The sequence below is a fragment of the Myotis daubentonii genome, chromosome 10 (genome assembly GCF_963259705.1).
Source record: "Myotis daubentonii chromosome 10, mMyoDau2.1, whole genome shotgun sequence".
Classification (NCBI taxonomy): domain Eukaryota; kingdom Metazoa; phylum Chordata; class Mammalia; order Chiroptera; family Vespertilionidae; genus Myotis; species Myotis daubentonii.
In genome coordinates this window covers 78,750,875-78,772,092 of record NC_081849.1, presented here as the reverse complement: position 1 = coordinate 78,772,092, position 21,218 = coordinate 78,750,875, and the positions used below count along the sequence as shown (strand labels likewise).

Sequence of the window (21,218 nt, the reverse complement as noted above, 5' to 3'; positions counted from 1 at the left end):
CCCAGCCTTGGGCTGGATAATTCTTTGTGGGGGTGGGGGAGAGGTGAGGGGCGCTGTCCTGTGAAATGTAGGATGCTTAGCAGCACCCTGACCTCTACTCACCAGATGCTAATAGAACCCCTCTCCCTGCTCCCAGTATGACAACCATATAGTTTTCCAGATAATTTAAAAATGTCCCCTCCAACATGGGAGCCACTACTCTAGATTTGACCCCTCAAGTGATTGATAAAAATTTAACCAGTTTACTGACCAAGAGCCATTACGAAAGAGGATGAGAAACCTTGATGAAAGCTGGTATCCTGAGAGCCAGGGTGCCCTGTGAGCCTTCGCCAACAGGCCTGGAGCTTCTGACTTGGTCCACGCCCTGGGGAGATGGAAGCACCCAAGCTTTAGGGGATTATTAGGTGTCTGAACAGACTAGTTCCAGCACCATGTGGTCCAGGGATAAGCTGGAGGCTCATTGGAGACCAGGTGAGGAAGGGAGCTCTGGCGTCACACCTGGCCCAGTAGAACCTTGAGCTTACCCTGCAGGCATCTTCCCTGAAAAAGGATGGTGGGCATGGTTGGGATGGATATTTCCAGAATCCCCACCACAGCTCCCTAACCTCAGGATCAAGGGCCATGATGGCAGCACAGCTTTTCAGAGAGAGGAAGGGAGAGAGAGGGAGAAACGTCCATGTGAGAGAGAAACATTGTCCCAAGCTGATGAACCTGAAACGTAGGTATGTGCTGTGACCAGGAATTGAACCCGCTTGACCTTTCAGTACCAGATGATGCTACAACCAACTGAGCCACACCAGCCAGGGCATATTCTTTTCTTTTTTTTTTCTTTTTTTTTAAAAGTTAATTCTTTTTTAAAAAAAGTATATTTTATTGATTTTTTACAGAGAGGAAGGAAGAGAGATAGTTTGAAACATCGATGAGAGAGAAACATTGATCAGGCGCCTCCTGCACATCTCCCACTGGGGATGTGCCCACAACCCAGGTACATGCCCTTGACCGGAATTGAACCTGGGACCCTTGAGTCCGCAGACTGGTGCTCTATCCACTGAGCCAAACTGGTTAGGGCATTTTTATATCTCTTATTGCATTCCATTAATCTGGTCTTCAATTCTATTACACCAGTACACAGTGTTTTAACTGTAGTGACTTTACATATCTCTCTATATAAAAGCCTAATGTGCAAATTGTCCCCTCGGGAGTTCCACCAGGAGACCCAGAGTTCAATTGCTCGCTATGATGTGTATTGACCGCCAGGGGGAAGTGCGGAATTAAAAAAGCCCTGGACGGCAGCCAGAAGGCCCCGATCAGCCCTGATCGTCGGCCAGGCATAGGGACCCTACCCATGCATTAATTTTGTGCACCGGGCTCTAGTTTTTATATGTTGTATGATTTGTTCCTACCTACCCCTAATCATTACTATTCTTCAAATTTTTCTAAGCTTTTCTTATTTTTCCTTCTGAACTTTAGAATCACCTAGTCTGTTCTAAAAAGCTCTTGTTAAAATTTTTATTGGGATTTAATTAAACTTGATTATTTTAGAGAGAACTAATATCTTTGAGATATTAGGTCTTCCTAACCCTGAATATGATAGGCCTTTTAAATATATATATATATATTTGATTTCAGTGAGGAAGAGAGAGAGAAACATTAATGGTGAGAGAGAATCACTGATCGGTTGCGTCCTGCATGCCCCCTAGTGGGCATCAAGCCTGCAATCGGGGCATGTACCCTTGACCACAATGGAACTGGGGACCCTTCAGCCCACAGGCCTATGCTCTTTCCACTAAGCCAAAGCAGCTAGGGCTGATATGCCTTTCTATTTGTTCAGGCATTTTTTTGTTTTTTATTTTTTTGTAGTGTTAATGATGTTTAAACTTTCTTGTGGTGTTTTTTATGTTGATATTGTATGTACATTTCTTAAGCTTTTTCCATAATGTTTAATATTTTTTTGTTGCTAGTAAAATGTAATCTTCCTTTCTATTTCTAAATGGTTGTTTGCATATGTGGAAGATTTTTATTTCTATATATTAATATTAAACCCAGATACCTTGCTGAATTCTCTTATCTTTTATAATGTATTTCCCCCCTAGTGTCTCCTAGTTTTGCAACCAAATCACCCCTGGTTCTAGAGTGCCTCTGGATTAACACTGCAGAGACCAGCTCTGAGTCTGTTAAATGTATCACTACAACTTTAAAATCGTTTGTGGCTCCTGACATCTCCTACTTTAACACGCTGTGGGACTAAATCTGTGTCCTTATCTGTATAACAGAGAAATCAATACTTCTACCTCTGAGGCATTGGAGAGAATCAAATAAGATTTAAAATAACTTTGATAAAGTGTAAAGATGAATACTTTTGTTGCAGGGGTCCTAGTTTTAGCTCAAGCTGAAGAATTGGACATGGAGTCGATTTACTTGAGACCAGAGGAGGAGAGCTGGAGGGAACGGAACAAACCTACCACCCCTGGGCGGACTGCCCGGAGACCCCACGGCGCCCTGGCCGCGGCCCCTGAATTTGTGTGACTCCGCAGGTGGAAAGCTGAGCGTGGCCAGCGAGGTAAGAGGTGGCACCAACGTGGGAGAGAGCAGCACTCTCTGCTCAGCCCAGCGGACGCCGCCCCTTTGGCCCCTGGACGGTTCCTGGACTGTTCCGAGTGGGGAGGTGCGGCCGAGCTTCCGGCCTCCAGGGCCTCCCCGCTCAGCGGCATTTGTCCCCGGGGACACTCTGGGTGGGTTGGCCGAAGTGCTGGGTGAGCCCCCAAGCTAGGAAGGAACCCCACGTGTGGATCACTTTGCCTGCCCGTGCGCGGAGCCAGGTCGCACGCGGGCGGCCCCCGCGGCGCAGAGCCCGGAGAGCAAGCGGCCGTGGGGGCCGGTTAGTGCAGGAGGAAGACTAGGTCACCACCGGCCAGGAACGCCGTGACTGCGTCCGTCAAGGCCACACCAATAACCAGCAGAGCTAAACCAGAAAGAAGGAATCTGGGTAAAAGTGACAGCAGGCGTGACTTCCGAGGAAGAGGACGTGCGCCCCTCGCTTCCGGCCGCGGTTGCCCGCGCCTGCGCACCAGGTGCTGGCCGTCAGCTTGGAAAATGGACCAACCGCAGGCGGGGGGGGAGGGCGCGGGCTGTCGCTGCCGGAAGTAGTTCCTGGCGCGCCCCGGAAGTCGAAGTCCCCGCAGGCTTTGCCGGGCCCTTCCGGTGGCTTCTGCGGCGGCCCAAGTGGCGGGTCCTCCCTACCGGCCGCGGAAGCGCCGTGGGCTGCCGTGGGAGCTGCGCCCGGCCTCACAGCTTCACCCGCCGGGTCGTGGCGGGCGGCAGGCCAAGTCCCGAACCCCGGGCCGTAGGTAAGCCGAGGTGAGGGAGTTGTGTTCCCCCGCCTCCTAGGCCGGCCTGGGCCTCTCCGGCCCGGTGCCTGAAACACGCCAGGTGAGGCCAGAATGACCTGCTCAGCGGCCCGTGGCCGCCGCTCCGCCTGCTGTGTACCTTTGCTCCGCCTTCACCAGCCGGCGGTGGTGGTCTCGCCCGGGCGTGTGGCCGAGGAAACCCGCAGCTGGTGGGGCCCGCAGCCGGGCACAGGCCGCGGAGGCTGCCTCTGCCTTGACGCTCAGTCCGTCTGGGAAGAAAGCAGCCTCGCGGAGGAGAGCAGAGGAGTCTGCTTCCTGCTGGTGTGTAGTTTAAAACGGACCTTGTTTTATGTCACTTCTGCATAATGTGAAATCTAATGAGGCATGACTGTTATTTTAGCCATCTTTCTGTGCATGTGTGACAGAAACCAAGAACACGAGCGGGCTGGCTCGGCTCTCCCACCCTTCTCTTCACCGCCGGTCCGGTGGGTGGTGGCGGGTGAGAAGCTAGGAACTTGAGGGCCCAGTAAGCGCTTTGAAACCCCCTAGGGCGGTGGTTCTCAACCTCCCTAATGCCGCGACCCTTTAATACAGTTCCTCATGTGGTGGTGACCCCCAATGTCATTGTTACAAATGGAACATAATTAGCCCTAGGCGGTTGGGCTCAGTGGATAGAGCGTCGGCCTGCGGACTGTACCTGGGTTGTGGGCACATCCCCAATAGGTGGTGTGCAGGAGGCAGCTGATCAATGTTTCTCTCTCATCGATGTTTCTAACTCTCTATCCCTCTCCTTTCCTCTCTGTAAAAAATCAATAAAATACATTTTAAAAAAACAAATGGAACATAATTAAAGCATATAATCACAAAAATAATATGTAATTGTATATGTGTTTTCCGATGGTCTTAGGCGACCCCTGTGAAAGGGTCGTTCGACCCCCAAAGGGGTCTCAACCCCCAGGTTGAGAACCGCTGCCCTAGCGTCTGGGGGACACCCGCCTCCCCCAGGGCAGGAGCTGAGAGAAGAGGTGGCCAGTGGGACTGGGCAGAGTGAAAACTCAGAGAAAGGTCTAGCACAGCGGTTCTCAACCTGTGGGTCGCGACCCCTTTGGGGGTCGAACGACCCTTTCACAGGGGTCGCCTAACACCATCGGAAAACACATATAATTACATATTGTTTTTGTGATTAACCACTATGCTTTAATTATGTTCAGTTTGTAACAATGAAAATACATCCTGCATATCAGATATTTACATTACGATTCATAACAGTAGCAAAATTACAGTTATGAAGTAGCAATGAAAATAATTGTATGGTTGGGGGTCACCACAGAATGAGGAACTGTATGAAAGGGTCGCGGCATCAGGAAGGTTGAGAACCACTGGTCTAGCATGTTTACCAAAGGCCCAGGGTGGGCTGAGGTCTGCATAAGGCCCTGGCGTGCAGCAGGCACAAGAGACATGGAAAAGTGACCCCTTTCCTTCTGGCCATGCCCCGGGAAAGGCCTGGTTAGGGTATCAGAGGGGTCTGACCCATGGAGCCAGAACAGACATAGGAAAGAGCTGAGGCCCCACCACCAATCCCAGGCTCAACCAGCAGGTTGCTGCCTCTAGGAGTCGGTGGCTTCCCCTGGGGAATCTAGGCTCCTCTGCATAAGCTGCCTCAGTTCCTTCTACACACGCTGAAGGACTTAACGGCCAACACAGCCATCCTTCCCTTTGCTCTATCAGAAGTAGGTTCTCTCTCGCCTCCAGGGATAAACCGCCCACCACCGGTGCTGTGGATCCCTTCCCTGGGGAACCTCCTGCCTTTGTTCTCTGTCTCCTGAATGTCCATCTTACCCCTCTTCCCCCTGCGTGTTTCTCTACTTCATGTCACATTCAAAGGCCGACACGGCCAAATAAACAAGGGTGCAGAGGCCGGGCGGCTCCTCCTGCAGCTGCAGCCGCCGTGTGGCCTCCCAGCCCATCAGCCCGTTCGAGCTCTCAGACCACTGGGTCTCAGCCTCCCACCTGATGGAGTGGCTGGCCTTTGTCAATAGTGCAAAAAAACCCAAAAGCTTAAATTTTCATAGAAACGTAGGTTTATTTTGATAGAGACATGCTGAACACAAAGGGCTGAAATAAATGAGTAATTGTTAACGTAAAATAATAGAACATTTCAATAAAAATATTTTTCTTGAATATTAACTTACCAGACACTGGATAACTGCACAAATCAATAAGTGTAATGCAAATAAACCTATTTTTCTTGTTCTCCAAAAGCAAAATATTTCCTGTTGTGCACACCAAACAAGTCAGTCCAAGACTAATGACATGGCAGTCGGCTGCTAAAATATTCGCTGCTAGTATTAGTGGAGAGAAATGATGTGCCTGCGTGTAAGGCGTGTAAGGGAAATGAATTCAATACTATTATAGTAATCATTAGTGAATGCTGTAGTTCGTTATTAATAACTAGAGGCCCAGTGCATGAATTCGTGCACAGGAGGTCATCTTGCCCAGTCCTGATAGGGACCGTGGGAGGTTGGCCAGCGCAGGAGGGCTCCAGGGCATGTCCAGCCCATCTTGCCCAGTCCTGATCTGCCCCCAGCAGCAAGCTAACCTACCGGTTGGAGTATCTGCCCCCCTGGTGGTCAGTACGCATCATAGCGACTGATCAAGCTGTTGACCGAATGGTCGGGCAGTTGGTCGGACACTTAGCATATTAGGCTTATATATATAGATTATGTATTACAGGATATTGTAAAAATTAAGCTTATATATATAGATTATGTATAACAGGATATTGTAAAAATTAAGCTTATATATAGATTATGTATAACAGGATATTGTAAAAATTAAGTTATGAAATTTTTATTAAGAAGTTTCTTACATACCGTTATATTGGCTGGGCCGCAAAAATACTCATTGTGGGCCGCAAGTTTGACATGCATGCTCTGCTTAGAGACACAGCCAAGCCTTTGCCCTCCCATCCCAAAGCATAACCCTCCCTTCCCACCACTCCTGGCATTGCAAGTACCAGTTATTGCACAGCCCGGGGCTCCATCTTCATCCACTGACCTTTGACCTTATCTATCCTTTCTGGAAAACCTCCTGGCTTCCCTAACATCACTTTATGTTTTTCCTTGTCTCCCTCCTTTGCCTGTCAGTCATCTTTGAAGTCTGCTCATTCTCCACCCTCCCCACAGTGTCGGCATTGCCGGGGCAACCACTCTCCACTCTTTCCCTCTGGCATTTTCCCTCAGTTTCTAAGGAGACCTTTATTTTTTTTATTTTTTTATTTCTTTAAATATATTTTATTGATTTTTTACAGAGAGGAAGGGAGAGAGATAGAGAGTTAGAAACATCGATGAGAGAGGAACATCGATCAGCTGCCTCCTGCACATCTCCTACTGGGGATGTGCCCGCAACCCAGGTACATGCCCTTGACCGGAATCGAACCTGGGACCTTTCAGTCCGCAGGCTGACGCTCTATCCACTGAGCCAAACCGGTTTCGGCTCTAAGGAGACTTTTAGATGGATCCATATCTCTGGCTCAGACCTGTCTCCTGACCCATGTATCTGCCACATCTATTCCAGAAGATTTGTTACAGAAGAACCTTAAAATCAGTATCTCTAAAACTGAACTATATTGATCATAAGGGAATCCCTTTGTATCTCTTCCTTGTTCTCCATCTCAACTCAAGCAGAATATGCCTCCTGAATAGCTCTTCAAACGTCCCCTCCCCTCTAGTCCCTCTGCCGTTACCTGCTCCAGAGCCGAGCCTCCAGTGTGGCCCCGCTGCCGGGTGTGCAGCCCGCCCGAGAGTCTCCATCTTGTAGTTGTCCTCAAATGTGCGTTTGTCACCTGTTGTGAGAAGTGTCACAGTAACTTCTCACTAATAAAATGCTGAATATTTTATATTCATTGAGTTTCAGCGTTGGCTTTTTACAGTGTCAGCCTCACTATCATCTGATGTGCTTCAGTGGAAGAGAAGGGTGATTACGTGGTAGTGACTGCATAAGATCCTGGATCTACCCAGGATATAAGGATCCTGAAGCAGCAGCCTAAAGTATGCGACTCCTTACAAGACTGAACCTGAATTCCACTATCATACACTAGATTGACCTCAAGGTCAGCCCGAAGCCCCCTCCGCAGCACCTCCCACCACTTGCCTTGCTTCAGTGCCATGAGCCCATTTCCAGGATGTCTTCTTGTCATGAGCTCCGAGTGCCAGCCAGGAAGTTACTCTCCTGTATTCGAATCTTTAGGGTACGGTGCTGACTCATAGTAGATACAGTGGAACCTGGGCTCTCGCCCCTAATTTGTTCTAGAAGGCTGTTAGAGAAGCGACTTTTTTCCATTATAAATAATGTAAATTGAATTAATCCGTTCCAGACCCCCAAAATGATTCCCCATTAACAATACAGTACATGCCTAATGTATTGTTTAATCTGTAAATAAACACTTCTTAAATTTATCGAACTACCCCCTACTAGCCTTAAATGAATTTTTCATATATCACTGCCTCTGAAATGCTATCACCAGCTAACTGCTTTTCATTTGTCCAATCAACAACAGTTTTTCTGCCTTTTCAATTGTCTGTGATTGTTGTTTTTGTGGGCACTTCCACACCCTCAGCAACATTAGCACTTTTAAAAATATTTTTAAAAATTTATTTCAGAGAAAGGGAGTGAGAAGCATCAATAATGAGAGAATCATCCATCAGCTCCCTCCTGCACGCCCCCTACTGGGGATCGAGCCTGCAACCCAGGCATGTGCCCTGACCTGGTTTATGGGTCTGTGCTCAACCACTGAGCCCCACCGGACCGGGCACAATATTAGCACTCCGGATGGCCTTTGTCTGCCTTTAAAGTTGTGCTAATCCTCGATTTCACCAGCAACAAAGCATTCTCTACTTCGTTCCTAAGAGATGCTTTTTGTCATGCTCACGTATCAGTATGAAAGGGTTGTCAGGTCAAAAACACATTTTGATTGACAACTAAAACATTTTTTTTCTGTGAACAACTTGGTTGAGAACCGAATAGTTTGAGATGGGAGACATTTGAGAAACAAGGTGTGCTTGTATTTGATGATTTTTTATAATTTACCTGTAGAATACAGATAAATTGAGGGGACAAGGCTAATGGGGGAACAAAATGGGATTGGTGTGACCCAGGCTGTGGCCTTAACACACAGGATCTTTCCTTTTCTCTACCATCATCGGTGAGGGCAGGGCACATGCAGGCCTGGTTTCAGTATCTGGTTCTGTGTTCCTGGTAATGAGGAAGCCTGCAGATTGCTTCTGGAGGCCCAGTGCCAGCTCTAGTCTTGTGCTCTGCCACTGACCCAGAGTGGTAACTGACCATCACGTTACCACTCTGGGTTTCTGTTTCTTCAGTCATAAAATAACTGAGGTCAGTCCCCTCCAGCTCGGACATCCTAGAGCACTTTTTCTGGGACCAGGATAGTGTCTTGCATCTCATTCGCACCTTTATTCAGCCCCTGCACAGCGCCACCTTCCAGGGGGATTCAGACATGTGATTTGGTGTAAATAATGTAAATTGAATTAATCTGTTCTAGACCCCAAAAATGATTCCCCGTTAACCTTTCTTACATTCAATACATGGCTAATGTATTGTTTAATCTGTAAATAAACACTTCTTAAATTTATCGAACTACCCCCTACTAGCCTTAAATGAAATTTTCAGATATTACTGCCTCTCAAATGCTATCATGAGCTCTTGCATGATGGGCATGAGGTCATTGCCTCTTACTCCTTCTGAGGCTCTTCCAGCTGGAGGGAGCCTCTCAGTTTGGCATTGCCCACACTCCTCCCTGGGCAGAGTCTCACATGAGCCTCTTCAGTGGGCTTGGCACCTGCAGGGGCAGTCCTGCATCCCTGGTGGTCCTTAATGGTCAATGTCACTCAGAGTCAGAACGTACTGGTTTTAAATCTTGTTTAGCCAGCATTTCATTCTGCTCTGAAAAGAGGAAGACTATTTCCTTCCTGAAGTTTCTTAAACCATCTTTCTCTGAATCTTCTCTCTCCTGAGGAAACATCCTACCTCAGTAGGCCCTTTCATTTTCCTTTCTTCTCTCCACAGATTTCTCTTCTGACTTCTTCATGTCACTTTCCTTTTGAAAGCTCTGGATTTGACCTAATCTCCAGGAAAATGAATGAGGGGGAAGGAGTTAAGGGTTATGCCTAGGTTTGGGGTCTGAGCATCTGGGTGGACAGGTGTCTGTTTGAGTTGGCTGTAGAAAGAGCAGGTGAGCCAGAGAGAGGCTGGACAGTAGTTGGTGTATAAACGCAGTCCCAGGTGGGGAGAAGGTGTAGAATGAGAGAAGATAATCTCTCAGGAAACATCATTAAGGGATAGACAGAGGGAAAAGGACCAGACGGAGACTGAAGAGGAGGTGCAGATGAGAGGAAAACCAAGAAAGTGTGTCCCAGGCCGTGAGGAGACAGTCTCCAAACGGAGCAGGTGCTTCAGGTACAGGAAACTCCAGTGGGGTCATGGGGGCCTTGGCAAGAGAGTGACTAGGAGCAGTGGGGGCCAGAGACAGATGAGAAGGGTTTGAGGGGAACAGGAGGGGACAAACTATAACCATCCCTTCAAGAGTGTCTCTGTGACAGAGAAAGGAGAATGAGAGGACATGAGGGGGCCAGAGTCGCTGGCATTAGGAGCTACCCCATCCTGTGTTCTCTGCTGGAGGATGAGTTGAGCCAGGCCTCTGGCCTAGGAAGTCTCAGGCTGCATCACCCCTGAATGAGCTATGTTACCTATTTTTGGTGGCCCGCGGTGTGCCAGGTACAACCAAGGGCTCAGGATGCAGAGGCTGGTAGGCTCTGCCCCCTCCTGGCTTGCACTTAGAGTGTCTGGTGCCTGCATCTCTATAGGGAAACATGCCTGACTCTTTGGCAAGGTCATTCTTCTCCGAGGTCCCACAGCCTTGCGCCTGCCTCTTCATACTACACCCCCGCGCTGATTCTCCCTGTTGTGAGTGAATCTTATTCAGGCCTGTCCCTACATATGCATGTAGTGGCCTTGCCTGCTATATATCGTGTCCACCACACAGGAGAATTGCCAAGTGCGCACTAGGTTCTCAATAAACATTGAGAGAAAAAAGAGAAACACCAGTTATTTTGGCAAAGAAGATGGACACAGAAACCACTAATGTGCAGAGCGCTGTGGGGATTTGAGCTGAGAGCTGCTCCATTGGGTCTGGGGAGTGAATGGCAGCCTTCTCCAAGGAGGTTGAGGTCTTGAGAGTTTTGTCTTGGGGCTGATTTCATATTATCTCTCTACACCTTTTGTCCTCTGCCGTCTTCTCTCCCCTCAGGCCTCACCTTCCCCCTCAGTGTTCTCCAGAGTTGAGTAGGGCAGCTGAGAGCCATTCTTTTCATCTTGCTTTGCAGCCTGGGCCCATCTTCTTGTTTCCCCAAGCTCCCAAGCATGTTGGAAGTGGAAAAAATTAAAAAGCCCCGCAGGAGACATACACCCTCAGGATCTGTCCCCCATGACCAGACCCCAGAGCCCAGCTGCCACAATGACTTCTCCTGGCTATGAGTTCAACACCAGAGCTACCAACACCTTTTGTGGACGTGGCTGGGGTGCCAGGGAGGACCTGCCAGAGACTGGGGTCAAAACCTCAGCCCTGGTCTGTCCCCTGGGGTAGACATAGAGGAGAAGGTCAGCAGTGGTCGCAGAAAGATCAGACCGCCTGGCTCCCAAAAGGGGAGTGAGAGGGATCTTCCCCTGTGAAGGAAGAGACCCCACTCCTTCCCCAGTGGCTCTTCCGTCGCCTCACTGATCAAGTTTCCCTGGAGGAGCAGGAGGAAGGCACCTTGGGCCAATGCATCCGCAGCAGGAAGAGAAGAGCCTGCACACTGGGGAGGCCTGGTTTTCACTCAACTAGTGCAAAGAGCCAGGCCAGCCGGGGGCAGAATAGGCCAAAGGGAGACTGTGAACTCTGTGTTGTGAAATCTGGGCTTGGGCAGGAGCCCTCTGCAGCCTGAGGAGGTGTCCACACAGAAGGCCTGTGAATGGAGAGAGGTGCGGCAACTGGCAGGAAGAAGTCAAAAGCCCCACGGCTCAGCTCTAGCCCGGCCCCTTCTACCCCAGTGATGGGTCAGAGGTGGGCCAGCCTAGTGAGAATGAGAAGTGAGGCAAGCTGACATCCTCAGGGCCTGTCTGGACAGAGAGGTACGATGCCTCCAGAAGTGGAAGAGGCATTTGCTTCCTAGCGGGGAGAAGTCATCCCCGCTGAGCCTCCAGCAGTCACCCTGCTTGAAGAAGCTGGTCAGAACTATGAAAGAGACCAAGGACTGGGTTTTTCAAGGGCGTTCCCCAGGCTCTCCAGACACCACAGGCCCGACGCCCGCGTTGGATGTCAGACGGTTCCTTCCCATTGACTGTAAGAACACCTGCCAAGTCACCTGTACTCTGTGTCACGCCACCATGAGACAAGGCAAAATTAAGGGGCAGTCCAAAACCTCAGGCCTGGTCTGTTGCCTGGTGAATGAGAATGGGCTGGGGAGGGAAAGAAGGCCAATTGCAGCCAGTCCAGGGAGAAAGGGATGGTGGAGAAGCAGAAGGGCCTACCTGCGAGGGCCACCAGCCTTGTCCATGAGGGCCTCCCATCATCAGGACATTGCCCACATGACATCCTCAGAAAACAATGACAGGCAGCGGGCCCCAGGGAGGCGTGAGCAGCTGTTACTGGCTCCATCACCCCTGCCTTCGCCCATCAAAGATGAATCTGCTGCTCCCCCAGTGGCAGGCAGGACCGAGGTGGCATATGTGCTCCCAAACCCTCCCGCTCCCAGGCCTTGCACCAGAGCATGGCTGAGTTACTCTGCAGCTTGGCATTGCCTCTCTCCTTTTTTCCTTCCGCGCCCTTCAAAAGGTTTATGACCCAGGTTGACCCTTGCTACTGCCTGCCATCTCCATCCTTCTCAGAGGCTGCCTGCACAGGCAGATAGGCCTCCCCGTGAGACCCGAGGGTCAATTGTGTGTTAGTCGCTGTCTCATCCGTGTCACCAAGTTCTTGGTGCAGACTCACATGTTGGGCCAAGAGCCTCTATTGGCTCATTTGCATAACAAGACCAGGAGGACTCCTGTTTTTGAGAGAAATGTTGAAGGTGGGGGTGGGGAGTCATTCTCCCATTGTGCAGAGCCTGCCGCTGGTCAGTGCATCACAGCAGGTGGGTTTGGACAGATGGGTAGACACAGGCTGTCCTCAGTCCTGCCCAGACCTGTCTGGTTGAGGTGCACAGATCTGTGATAAGATGGGGACCATGAGAAGAGCAGAGGTTGTTGCACAGGAGGAACAACGTGGTGCTGTTGTGTAACCGCAGGCGACGGGGTGATGCCCCCAGCTGCTGGAGGGCATGGGCCTTGGTAGGCCTGATTTCTAGCTTCATCATGATCTTTCTGCTCCACTGTTTCCTCTTCTGCGAAAAGCCTTCATCCCAGCTTTAAGGTGGGATGCAGACACATAGTTCTCTCTGTCTGTCTCCCTTGCTCTGCCCACTCCCCTTGATCTTTCTCACCCTTTGTAGCCACCATGTTCATCTAAACAATCACCCAGTTCCTCAGGGCATCATGCCCTCACCATCACAGGCTGCTGTGGCTCACCTCTGTCTGAGAATGCCCCTGAGTCCGGTGTGGTGTTTGAACAGTGTTGATCATCCTCTCCTTGAAAGTTACGATTTCTCCCTCTTGCTGCTCAGCCATATCCTCATTCAGCCTCATAAAGGTTGGTGTCCGGAATTCCGCCCTTGACCTCTCCGCTGTACACCACGTGAATAGTGACCACTTTCACCATCAAATAATGCATGTCTGGGGAGGATTGGGGAGGATATGGAAATTCCTGCAGAGAGGCCTACAGATAATGGAAGAGGTCTGTGTCCCCAAAAGCCTGGCCAGCTGTGCCACACGCTCTCACCAGGCACCTGTGCAGGTCATGCCTTCAGCCTAGAGCATCATCTGTCTCCTAAGCCCAATGCCCCATGGTCACCTCAGACAAGGTCTTGCCCCCTAGGCTGTCCCATCTGTGTCCCGAGTGTTTGAGAAGGAAGTCCCTGCACCCAGTCACCTGGCCAGATCCGTGCACGTTTTACTATTCTAGACCCTCGTCCCTCTGTATCGCTCCACTGCCCTCAGTGAGGTCCTTGTCTCACTAGTGCGTTTATGGCAGGTGTCTAGTGCCCCTTGAGCACCCACGCTCTGGGCCAGAGCAGTTTTAACCAGAGGCACAAGGGACTACCTACTACCTGCTGGCAAAACCCAGCAGATCCTGTCTGTGTAGAGTGAACCAGGTTTCCTAGTAGATGCCTCCAGTCCCTTTTGGAAAGAAATGCGATCGAAATGAGAACTTGCTGGAGAGTTGCAGACCAGAGGAGAGCTAGATAGAGATGTAGGGACCCCCTTCTCAGAGATGGGACTGGGAGGGTAAGCGTTGTTGGTAGCTTTCCCAGCTTCCTGGCAGAGGGATGGGAGGAGCTCTGAGCCTGGTTTCCTTGGAGAGGGGAAAATAATAAGTGGCCTTGATTATGGAAACACAGACTTGGGACTGCTGACACTCTGGGAGGCCCAGGTTTTGTCAACAGGAGTGAATGGTTCCATAGTTCTTTGCAGGCGTCAGTGCATGGCCTGGGCCTGACCAAAGTCTGCAGAGTTGGGAAACTGCCATTTGGAGCAGAGGTCCCTTCTTGTTTTTCTCTGCTGAAACCTTGACCCCTCTGTGGGCGGCAGGACCCTCCCCAAGGCCTCCTCCCTCATGCTCGTTCCGCACTGGCACCTGGGCTGCTGCTGTCCCACAGCCACTGATGACTTGAAATGTCCCTATCCTGCCTTTCTGGAGCCAACTTTGGTGCCATCCTGCCCCTCCCTCCAGGATGGTCCCCACCTCTCCAGCCTCCTTGCTTTCTTTGGAAATGATGTCATGTTTGCAGCCGGAACAGTGATTGATGCTGTTCTGTTGACTAGTAAAGGACTAGTGTGGACAGGTGTGGTGAGTATATTTGGAGCAGTGGCGTGGAGTGCAGGAGGTGAGGTGGGGGTCTGGCAGTGTTGCCTCTTATCCCCAGGCCTACCGTCCCTTTCTTCCTTCTACTCTAGTTTCCTGTCTAGGACTGAAGGCTGGTCCTCTGAAGGACCAGAGGTTATAAACTGGCCCACATAATCTAGAAACCATTTTGAATTTACATTTTAAAAAGGTGCATCAGGAAATTTTAAAAATTATTTTTCTTTTAATTATTGTTGAAAGTATTACATATGTCCCCGTTCCCCCCCCCATTGACCCCCTCCAGCCCGCCTCCCACCCCCCAGGCCCTCACCGCCCCATTGCCTGTGTCCATGGCTCATGCATATCCGCAGACAAGGTCCTTGGTTGATTACCTCCCACCCACCTACCCTCCCCTGCCTTCCCTCTGAGATTCCGCACTCTGACATCAGGAACATTTTTGAGTGAATAGAGCCAGAAAAAAAAAAAAAATAGAGCCAGGCCCAGGTGCTCCTGTTTATGTTTGCATATGCAAGGCTCTCCCAGGGAGCGAACAAAGGAGCCTGGTGATGGTGGTGACCATTATCTATTAAAAATATATTTAAATGGGTAAAAAGAAACACCTCAAAACTAATAATGAGAGACCATGAGTGGTTATGGGAAAAACAAAAGTATGAGATGTTGCTGTCCAGTGCAGATCAGAAAATGGGGAGAACTGGTAACACGGGCCTGAATGCCGTCCAGCGTGGCTCACAAGCTGAGTCGGGTCTTCTCAGTAAGGTCTGGGCCTGGCCCACCTCCCTCAGGGGGGCCCTTGGTCTTGTTGGGTCACCTGGGTTTCTGGCCCTGAAGCAGAGAGTGGGTGGCACTTCATGCTGTCACCTGCTCCAGGGGCACAGGTGTTTAGGAGAGGCCTGCTTACTGTTTACCTATCTTTCCTTAGTGAGCAGCCAGCTGGCCCCCAGACTGTCAAGGCCCAGACCACCTGGACTGACGTCGTCTCATGGAGCCTCAGGGTGAGAAGCCAGGAGAGGCCGAAGGGGTGCGCATCACCTCCCAGATGCTCAAGTCCTGCTCGGGCGAGTTTGCCCTGGAGTCCATCCTGCTGCTGAAGCTACGAGGCCTGGGGCTGGTGGACCTCGGCTGCCTGGGAGAGTGCCTGGGTCTCGAGTGGCTGGATCTGTCTGGCAACGCGCTCACCCAGCTGGGCCCCCTGGCCTCCTTGCGCCAGTTGGCCGTCCTCAATGTTGCCAACAATCGGCTGACAGGGCTGGAGCCACTGGCTGCCTGCGAGAACCTGCAGAGTCTCAATGTTGCAGGCAACCTGCTGGCCACCCCTAGCCAGCTGCAGTGTCTGGCGGGGCTGCGGGGCCTGGAGTACCTGCGGCTCCGGGACCCTTTGGCCCGGCTCAGCAACCCTCTCTGTGCCAGTCCCTCCTACTGGACGGTGGTCCGTGAGCTGCTGCCAGGCCTGAAGGTCATCGACAGTGAGCGTGTGACTGGGCGTGGCAGTGAATTTTACCAGCTGTGTCGGGACCTGGACTGCTCCTTGCAGCCCAGCTCCAGCCCAGGCCCCAGCACCTCTGAGGCCCAGCCCTGGGTGGAGCCAGGGTACTGGGAGTCCTGGCCGCCCCGGAGCAGTTCCATCCTGGAGGAGGCCTGCCGGCAGTTCCAGGACTCGGTGCAGGAGTGCAGAGACCTGGACCGCCAGGCCGCTGACAGCCTGGCCCAGGCCGAGCAGCTACTCGGTCCTGCGGGTACCGCCTCCTCCTTTGTCTTCTAATGGTGCCCCATGGCCCCGGACAGCGTGGCCTAAGGCCATGGGGTCGGCACAGTGTGTCCCAGCAGCCCACACCTCCCCTCCTGCCTCTGCACTTGTCTTCACTGTTTCATCACGCTGGGCACTGTCCCTGCAAACTGCGCTATTCATTTATCCCTGTTCCTAGGAGCAGACCCCCTCCTCCCACTCCTACCTCAAGAAAATCCCTGTGTTCTTCAGGGAAGACTTCCCTGGGGCTTCAAGCAGGTGTCAGGACCCTCCATTAGCAGCTGGCACTGTGTGTCTGTCCTGCCACCTATGCCATACGCCTGGGGAGGAGGGTCCAGGCCTTTGTCTGCCACTCCTGGCTGCTCAGGCCTCAGACTGGCGGAAGAAAGCTGCTACTCCCTAAGGGTAAAGGTGGCAAAGGAAGGGATGGAGTGCCCCCCATCCCAGTGGTCCTGGAAATAGATATGAGCAGAGCACAGAGCATGGAAGCTGGCATTTGCACCTTTCCAGATGTGCCTACCCGCCAGTCCCGTGCCTCCACGGAGCCTTCACTGCCCATCCTAAGCCCTATTAAATATTTCTGTTTTAATTCTGTTGCATCAGTGCCTGTCATTTCATATGGGCATGAGCTCCTGAGAGCAAGATGATCCCTGCCACCTCTGGGCTCCTGTGGGAAGGAGGAGCACACACAAGACCCTCCCCCGTTCTGGGTGTCCTGCTTTCTCCTGTGAGCTGCCCAGCCTCTCCTCACTCCCCACCCTACCAGCCAGCTGAGGGAGAAGAGTGCGCAGAGCAAAGGGAGCAGAGAACAGCTCTGAGAGCATTTTTATTAATTTGGGGGTCATTAGATGATCTCCCCAGGCTGATTCACCCGTTACATTCCACAGCTGTCCAGAAGGCAAGACTGAATTCTAAAGGAAAGGAGAACATTTGGGTTTGAGGAAGGCCGTTTTGGTCCTGGTCCCAGCTTAAGGAGTTCCTCCCCCCCTTCCTCCTGCAGCCCCTGCACCAGCCCTCTCTTCCACGCCCCCCCCCCCCCCCCCAGGGCTGTCCCTGCTCCACTGTCCTCCCGCCCTCCTGGCTGCCTACCAGTCAGGGCCTCAGCCGGAGGCAGGGTGTTGGAGAAAGGCAAATTGTCCTGGGAAGTAGTATCTGTGGGCTCCTTCTTGGGCCTGCTCAATCCTGCTGCACTGGGCCTCCTGGTGCTCCCTGGGCCCCTGCCAGGGCCAGCATGGCTCAGGCCAGGGAGCAGCGACCAGGAGGGCTGTCTGCCTCTGCCCAGTCCACCTTCACAGCCCCAAAGGAATACCCCTCCTTCCCCCTCCCCCATTTCACCTCTCCTTGACTTTCCTCACCTTTCTGCACCCTCTTCTCATCCTCACCCCTCCTCATCCTTCTCAGCCCTCCTCACCCCTCTCCACCCTCCACTCCCTGCTCTTACTCCAACCAGACTTCTGCCTCTCAACCTCCCCCACAGGCCCAGCCACCTCCCCAACCTCTGCTTCCTCCTTTGCCCACTCTTACCTGTCGAGTCTGCATCTCTATGGGGCAGTGGACCATCCGGTCCAGGACTTTAAACTCAGGGTTCAGCTTGATGCAGGCCAGGCATTTCCGCTTCCTCTGGGGAGAGAGGCATGGGGCGAGGAGAAGAAAGGGGTGAGGGGAAGCCTGTGGCCTCATGAGGGTGGAGGCTGGGGGCTGCCTGCAACGGGGTCCTTTCCCCTGCAGGCCCTAGCAAAGGGGTGAGGGTCATGCAGACCAGCTGGTTTCAGGCCCCGCCCACCCTTGGATTGGAAATTACAGAAGTCAAACTACCCTGCAGTTTTCAAAACTATGGGACTTCTGTGTATGTAGGCAGGAATCCTCCCCAAGTGACGCTCACTAGACCTGCTCTCCTGTCATCTATTATATTTATTTGCATTTTCTTGTAAGGTTTTATTTGAAAACAAGGGTTCTGGCACAGATGTCTGGTATAACCTGGCCCCTCCTTTAACAGATGGTGGAACTGAGGCCTTTAGTTCAGGGTTGCAAAGCCACAGGGTTGGTGCTTGGCAGAGCTGAGTCTAGAAGCTGGATGATTGCATTCCCAGCCCAGGGGTCCCCCAATAGCAGGTTTTGCCCCCAAGATGGTTGGTTACAGTCAAGCCCTGTTATGGATCAGACTAGGCTGGGCATCTCCACTTGAAGACTCACAGAAGACGGAATTCACCAGGTCTGGGGCCAGACCAACCGCACCATGGGCTCCTGCCAGTGATCTGAAGCTTGGGGAGGAACTCGGATGAAGTCGTCCTCCGTGCCGGTAGCCCACCTCTCCCTCCTGCTGACTCAGGCCCAGGCCCCCCACAGTGTCACACCCACAGGCTCCACAGAGGGGCCACCAACCTCAGGCTTCTTGCTGGATCGCCAACTAAACCCAATTACATACACCTGCGCCCGAGCAAGTGCCCCATCACACACAGGCATGCACATCTCCACTCACCCCATTGGGCTTGGCCTTGCAGTCAGTTCTCTTCCAGTCCTTCTTCCCACAGCCTGTCTGCTGGAGCGTAAATTCCAGCCTCACAAAGGTCCCCGCCTGGGAGGGCTGCCGACAGACAGACAAGACAGACAGACAGAGGAAAGCCAGCAGTCAGTTGAGCAGGCAGAGCAATTCCTGGAATGTGACCTGTCCCTTCTCCCCACAGTGAAACAGCACAACCCAGTTGGTGGCTGGCGTAGAGGCCTCTCTCCAGAGCCGGGCGCTCACAGAACCCAAGCACTTTTGCACCTGCTTCCTGGGTCTCTGGGGGTGAGGCCCGAACCCCCTCCCTTCCAGGGGTCGTGCTGCTAACCTTGTCCATGGCGCTGTCCACACTGGTCTTCTGGAAGGCCCACTGCACTCGCGGGTGCTTATGGAATTCCTCCAGGGCCACCTGCAGGCCCTGGTGCTGGGCTGCTGTGAGCTCGGCCCTGCCCAAGCCCGCTGTGCCCAGCCACAGGGCCAGCAGGATCAGCAGCTGCCACATGCCTTCACCTCAGTCACCTGGTCCTGCAAAGGGTATGTTCTCAGCTCTTCATACCAGCCAAGGGAGCCGCCAACCCCCTGGCCCCGCACTGGGGGCCGGGGAGGGGGGCATGTCTAGCAGAGCTTTGGGCAAAGATAGAGGGACAGGACAGGATGTGGCCCTTTGCCTAGATTCCCCTGGTATTCCCCTGCCTTTCACTCTTCCCTGCCCAGCCTTCCACTGTTCCCTGGATCCAGCTCAGCCTGGGTTTGGCCCTGCCCTGGGTAGATGCTGAGTAGGCTTTTGTCCTAGGCCAACAGCCAGGGAAACACTCTTGTTGCCCCTCCCTCCCTCCCTCCCTCCCTTTTCTGTCCAGTTCTCTGTCCCCACTGCCCTAGTTGCCCCTCGAGCCCCTCTCAGCTTCCCCTCCGCACGCTGGGTCTACTGGCTCCCAGGTCCCAGCCCCCCGCCCCCCCCAGCCTCCCCCCCACCCCCCCAGTATAACTGCAGGGGGAAGAGGGCGCAGAAAGGAGGCCGAATATTTCTGGAAGGATGTAAACACTTGGAGGGCCAAAACAGGGCGGGACCCAGGAGGATGCTCACCCCTCCCTGCACGGGGGCTGCCTGTTGCCATGGGCCCAGCCCCTAAACCAGAGAAGGGGGTCCTGCCTGGGCCCCCCGTTGGCTATCTCAGGCCCCTCTCAGCCCCAGGGTGTTGCCTTAAAGCCAGGGCTGTCGGACAAGTTGACAAGCTTGGCCCTTGGAGCGACTCCCTCTTCCTGCCCCTCTCCTCTCCTCCCCCCTCTCGCATCCCTCCTTCACCCAGCTGCCCCCGGCCCCCGCTCTCCCTCCTCACCTCCTTGCTGGTGCTTTGCGGAGTCTATTCTAACTTCCCGCGGTGACCTGCGGCTGTCAGCCTTTTCTCTCAGTCCCCGTGCCCCGCCTGCCTCCCGCCCTCCCTCCCTCCATCTCCGCCCGCTCCCACCCACCGGGCTTCCTCCAGTCCCCAGCGCCGCCCGGGGCCCCGCCCACCCCGTTAGGCCTGGCCTCCGGGGCAGCACCCCCTCCCGAGCCTCTCCTTCCGTCCCACCCTTCCGCTGCCCTTCTGTCCTGTGATCCCGACCCTGGCCGCTCACCCCGGGGGCGGGCGGGAGCAGGGTGTCCGGGAAGCCTGGGAAGAAGTGAGGTGAGGCCCAGGAGCCAAGCTCCAGAAGGTCTCGGCGCAGAGGACTCTTCTCCCTCTTCCCCTCCCGCTATGGGACTGCCCTGCCCCTCCCCTGCCTCCAGGTAGGGCTGCCCTTTTCTTAGGCCCCTTGGAGCGACCAGTCTGAGACACCCATTTCAGGACATTCTTCCCAGAAATACAGACATCCTCAAACCAGATGAAGCCCTGAGGAATCAGGAATCATTCAATCCTCCCCACGCCCATGCCCTAAAACCTACACACACACACACACACACACACTCACTCACTCTAGAGGCCTGGTGCACGAAATTTGTGCACAGGTAGGGTCCCTAGTGGCTGCAGGCTGCAGGCTAGAACCTTCCTTCGTTTTGCACCACCCCCTGGTGGTCAGCACATGTCATAGCGAGTGGTTGAACTCCTGGTAGGTTGAACTCCAGAGGGGACACTTTGCATATTAGGCATACACACACACACACACACACACACACACACACACACACACACACACACTGATTTTTAGAGAGAGGAAGGGGCTGGGGGAGAGAAAGAGAGAAACATCGATATGAGAGTGAGACATTCATAGTCTGCCTTCTGCAAGCCCCCTACCAGGGATCCAGCTGGAAACTCAGGCATGTGCCCTGACCAGGAATCGAACTGACAACCTTTTGGTGCACGGACCATGCCCAACCAACGGAGCCATGCAGCCAGGGCAGGCATCTTGTTTTGAGGTGACGCTGGTGTGTGACAACCTCTACCCCCAGCACACAAGTCCAGCCTTGATCCTGTGTGTCCTATCTTTAGTGTTGGGGGCCTGGCAGGATCTGCGGTGGAATTCATAGGGCCAGTGGGGAATCAGGAAAACAGTGTCCAGAAATTGGTTCAGTTCCTGCACAGCTGAGCAAATCTGAGGCAGCACTGGGACTTTGCCTGTCAGTAACCAGGG

The 21,218-nt window shown here is 52.9% G+C and overlaps 2 protein-coding genes across 4 annotated transcripts; one reads left to right on the top strand and one right to left on the bottom strand.

Annotated features, from left to right (window-relative positions):
• Positions 1–3,155: 3,155 nt before the first annotated feature.
• LRRC61 (leucine rich repeat containing 61) lies at positions 3,156–16,694 on the top strand. 3 transcript variants are annotated; one of them, XM_059655787.1, is made up of 2 exons: positions 3,156–3,668; positions 15,281–16,694. In XM_059655787.1, the coding sequence occupies exon 2, from the start codon at positions 15,341–15,343 to the stop codon at positions 16,118–16,120; it is 780 nt and encodes a 259-aa protein (XP_059511770.1). In that variant the 5' UTR covers positions 3,156–3,668; positions 15,281–15,340; the 3' UTR covers positions 16,121–16,694. The 3 variants fall into 3 exon arrangements, with proteins under 3 accessions (XP_059511770.1, XP_059511768.1, XP_059511769.1); XM_059655785.1 differs by having other exon boundaries at positions 3,158–3,347; XM_059655786.1 differs by lacking the exon at positions 3,156–3,668 and adding an exon at positions 8,254–8,741.
• Positions 16,695–16,908: 214 nt separating this feature from the next.
• RARRES2 (retinoic acid receptor responder 2) lies at positions 16,909–19,306 on the bottom strand. The gene is made up of 5 exons (XM_059655788.1): positions 18,937–19,306; positions 18,585–18,689; positions 17,630–17,725; positions 17,195–17,322; positions 16,909–17,016 (listed from the first exon to the last, which is right to left on the bottom strand). Exons 1-4 carry the CDS (start codon positions 19,108–19,110, stop codon positions 17,206–17,208), a joined length of 492 nt encoding a protein of 163 aa, XP_059511771.1. The 5' UTR covers positions 19,111–19,306; the 3' UTR covers positions 16,909–17,016; positions 17,195–17,205.
• Between the last annotated feature and the right edge of the window lie 1,912 nt (positions 19,307–21,218).

Bases quoted from the DNA above. Each gene is read 5' to 3' on its own strand.
- LRRC61 (XM_059655787.1), top strand. From the start codon at position 15,341: ATGGAGCCTCAGGGTGAGAAGCCAGGAGAGGCCGAAGGGGTGCGCATC.
- RARRES2 (XM_059655788.1), bottom strand. From the start codon at position 19,110: ATGTGGCAGCTGCTGATCCTGCTGGCCCTGTGGCTGGGCACAGCGGGC. The intron at 18,690-18,936 runs GTTAGCAGCACG...GTCTGTCGGCAG, and splicing joins TGGACAGCGCCATGGACAAG to CCCTCCCAGGCGGGGACCTT. The intron at 17,323-17,629 runs GTAAGAGTGGGC...TGGCCCTGGCAG, and splicing joins TAGAGATGCAGACTCGACAG to GGGCCCAGGGAGCACCAGGA.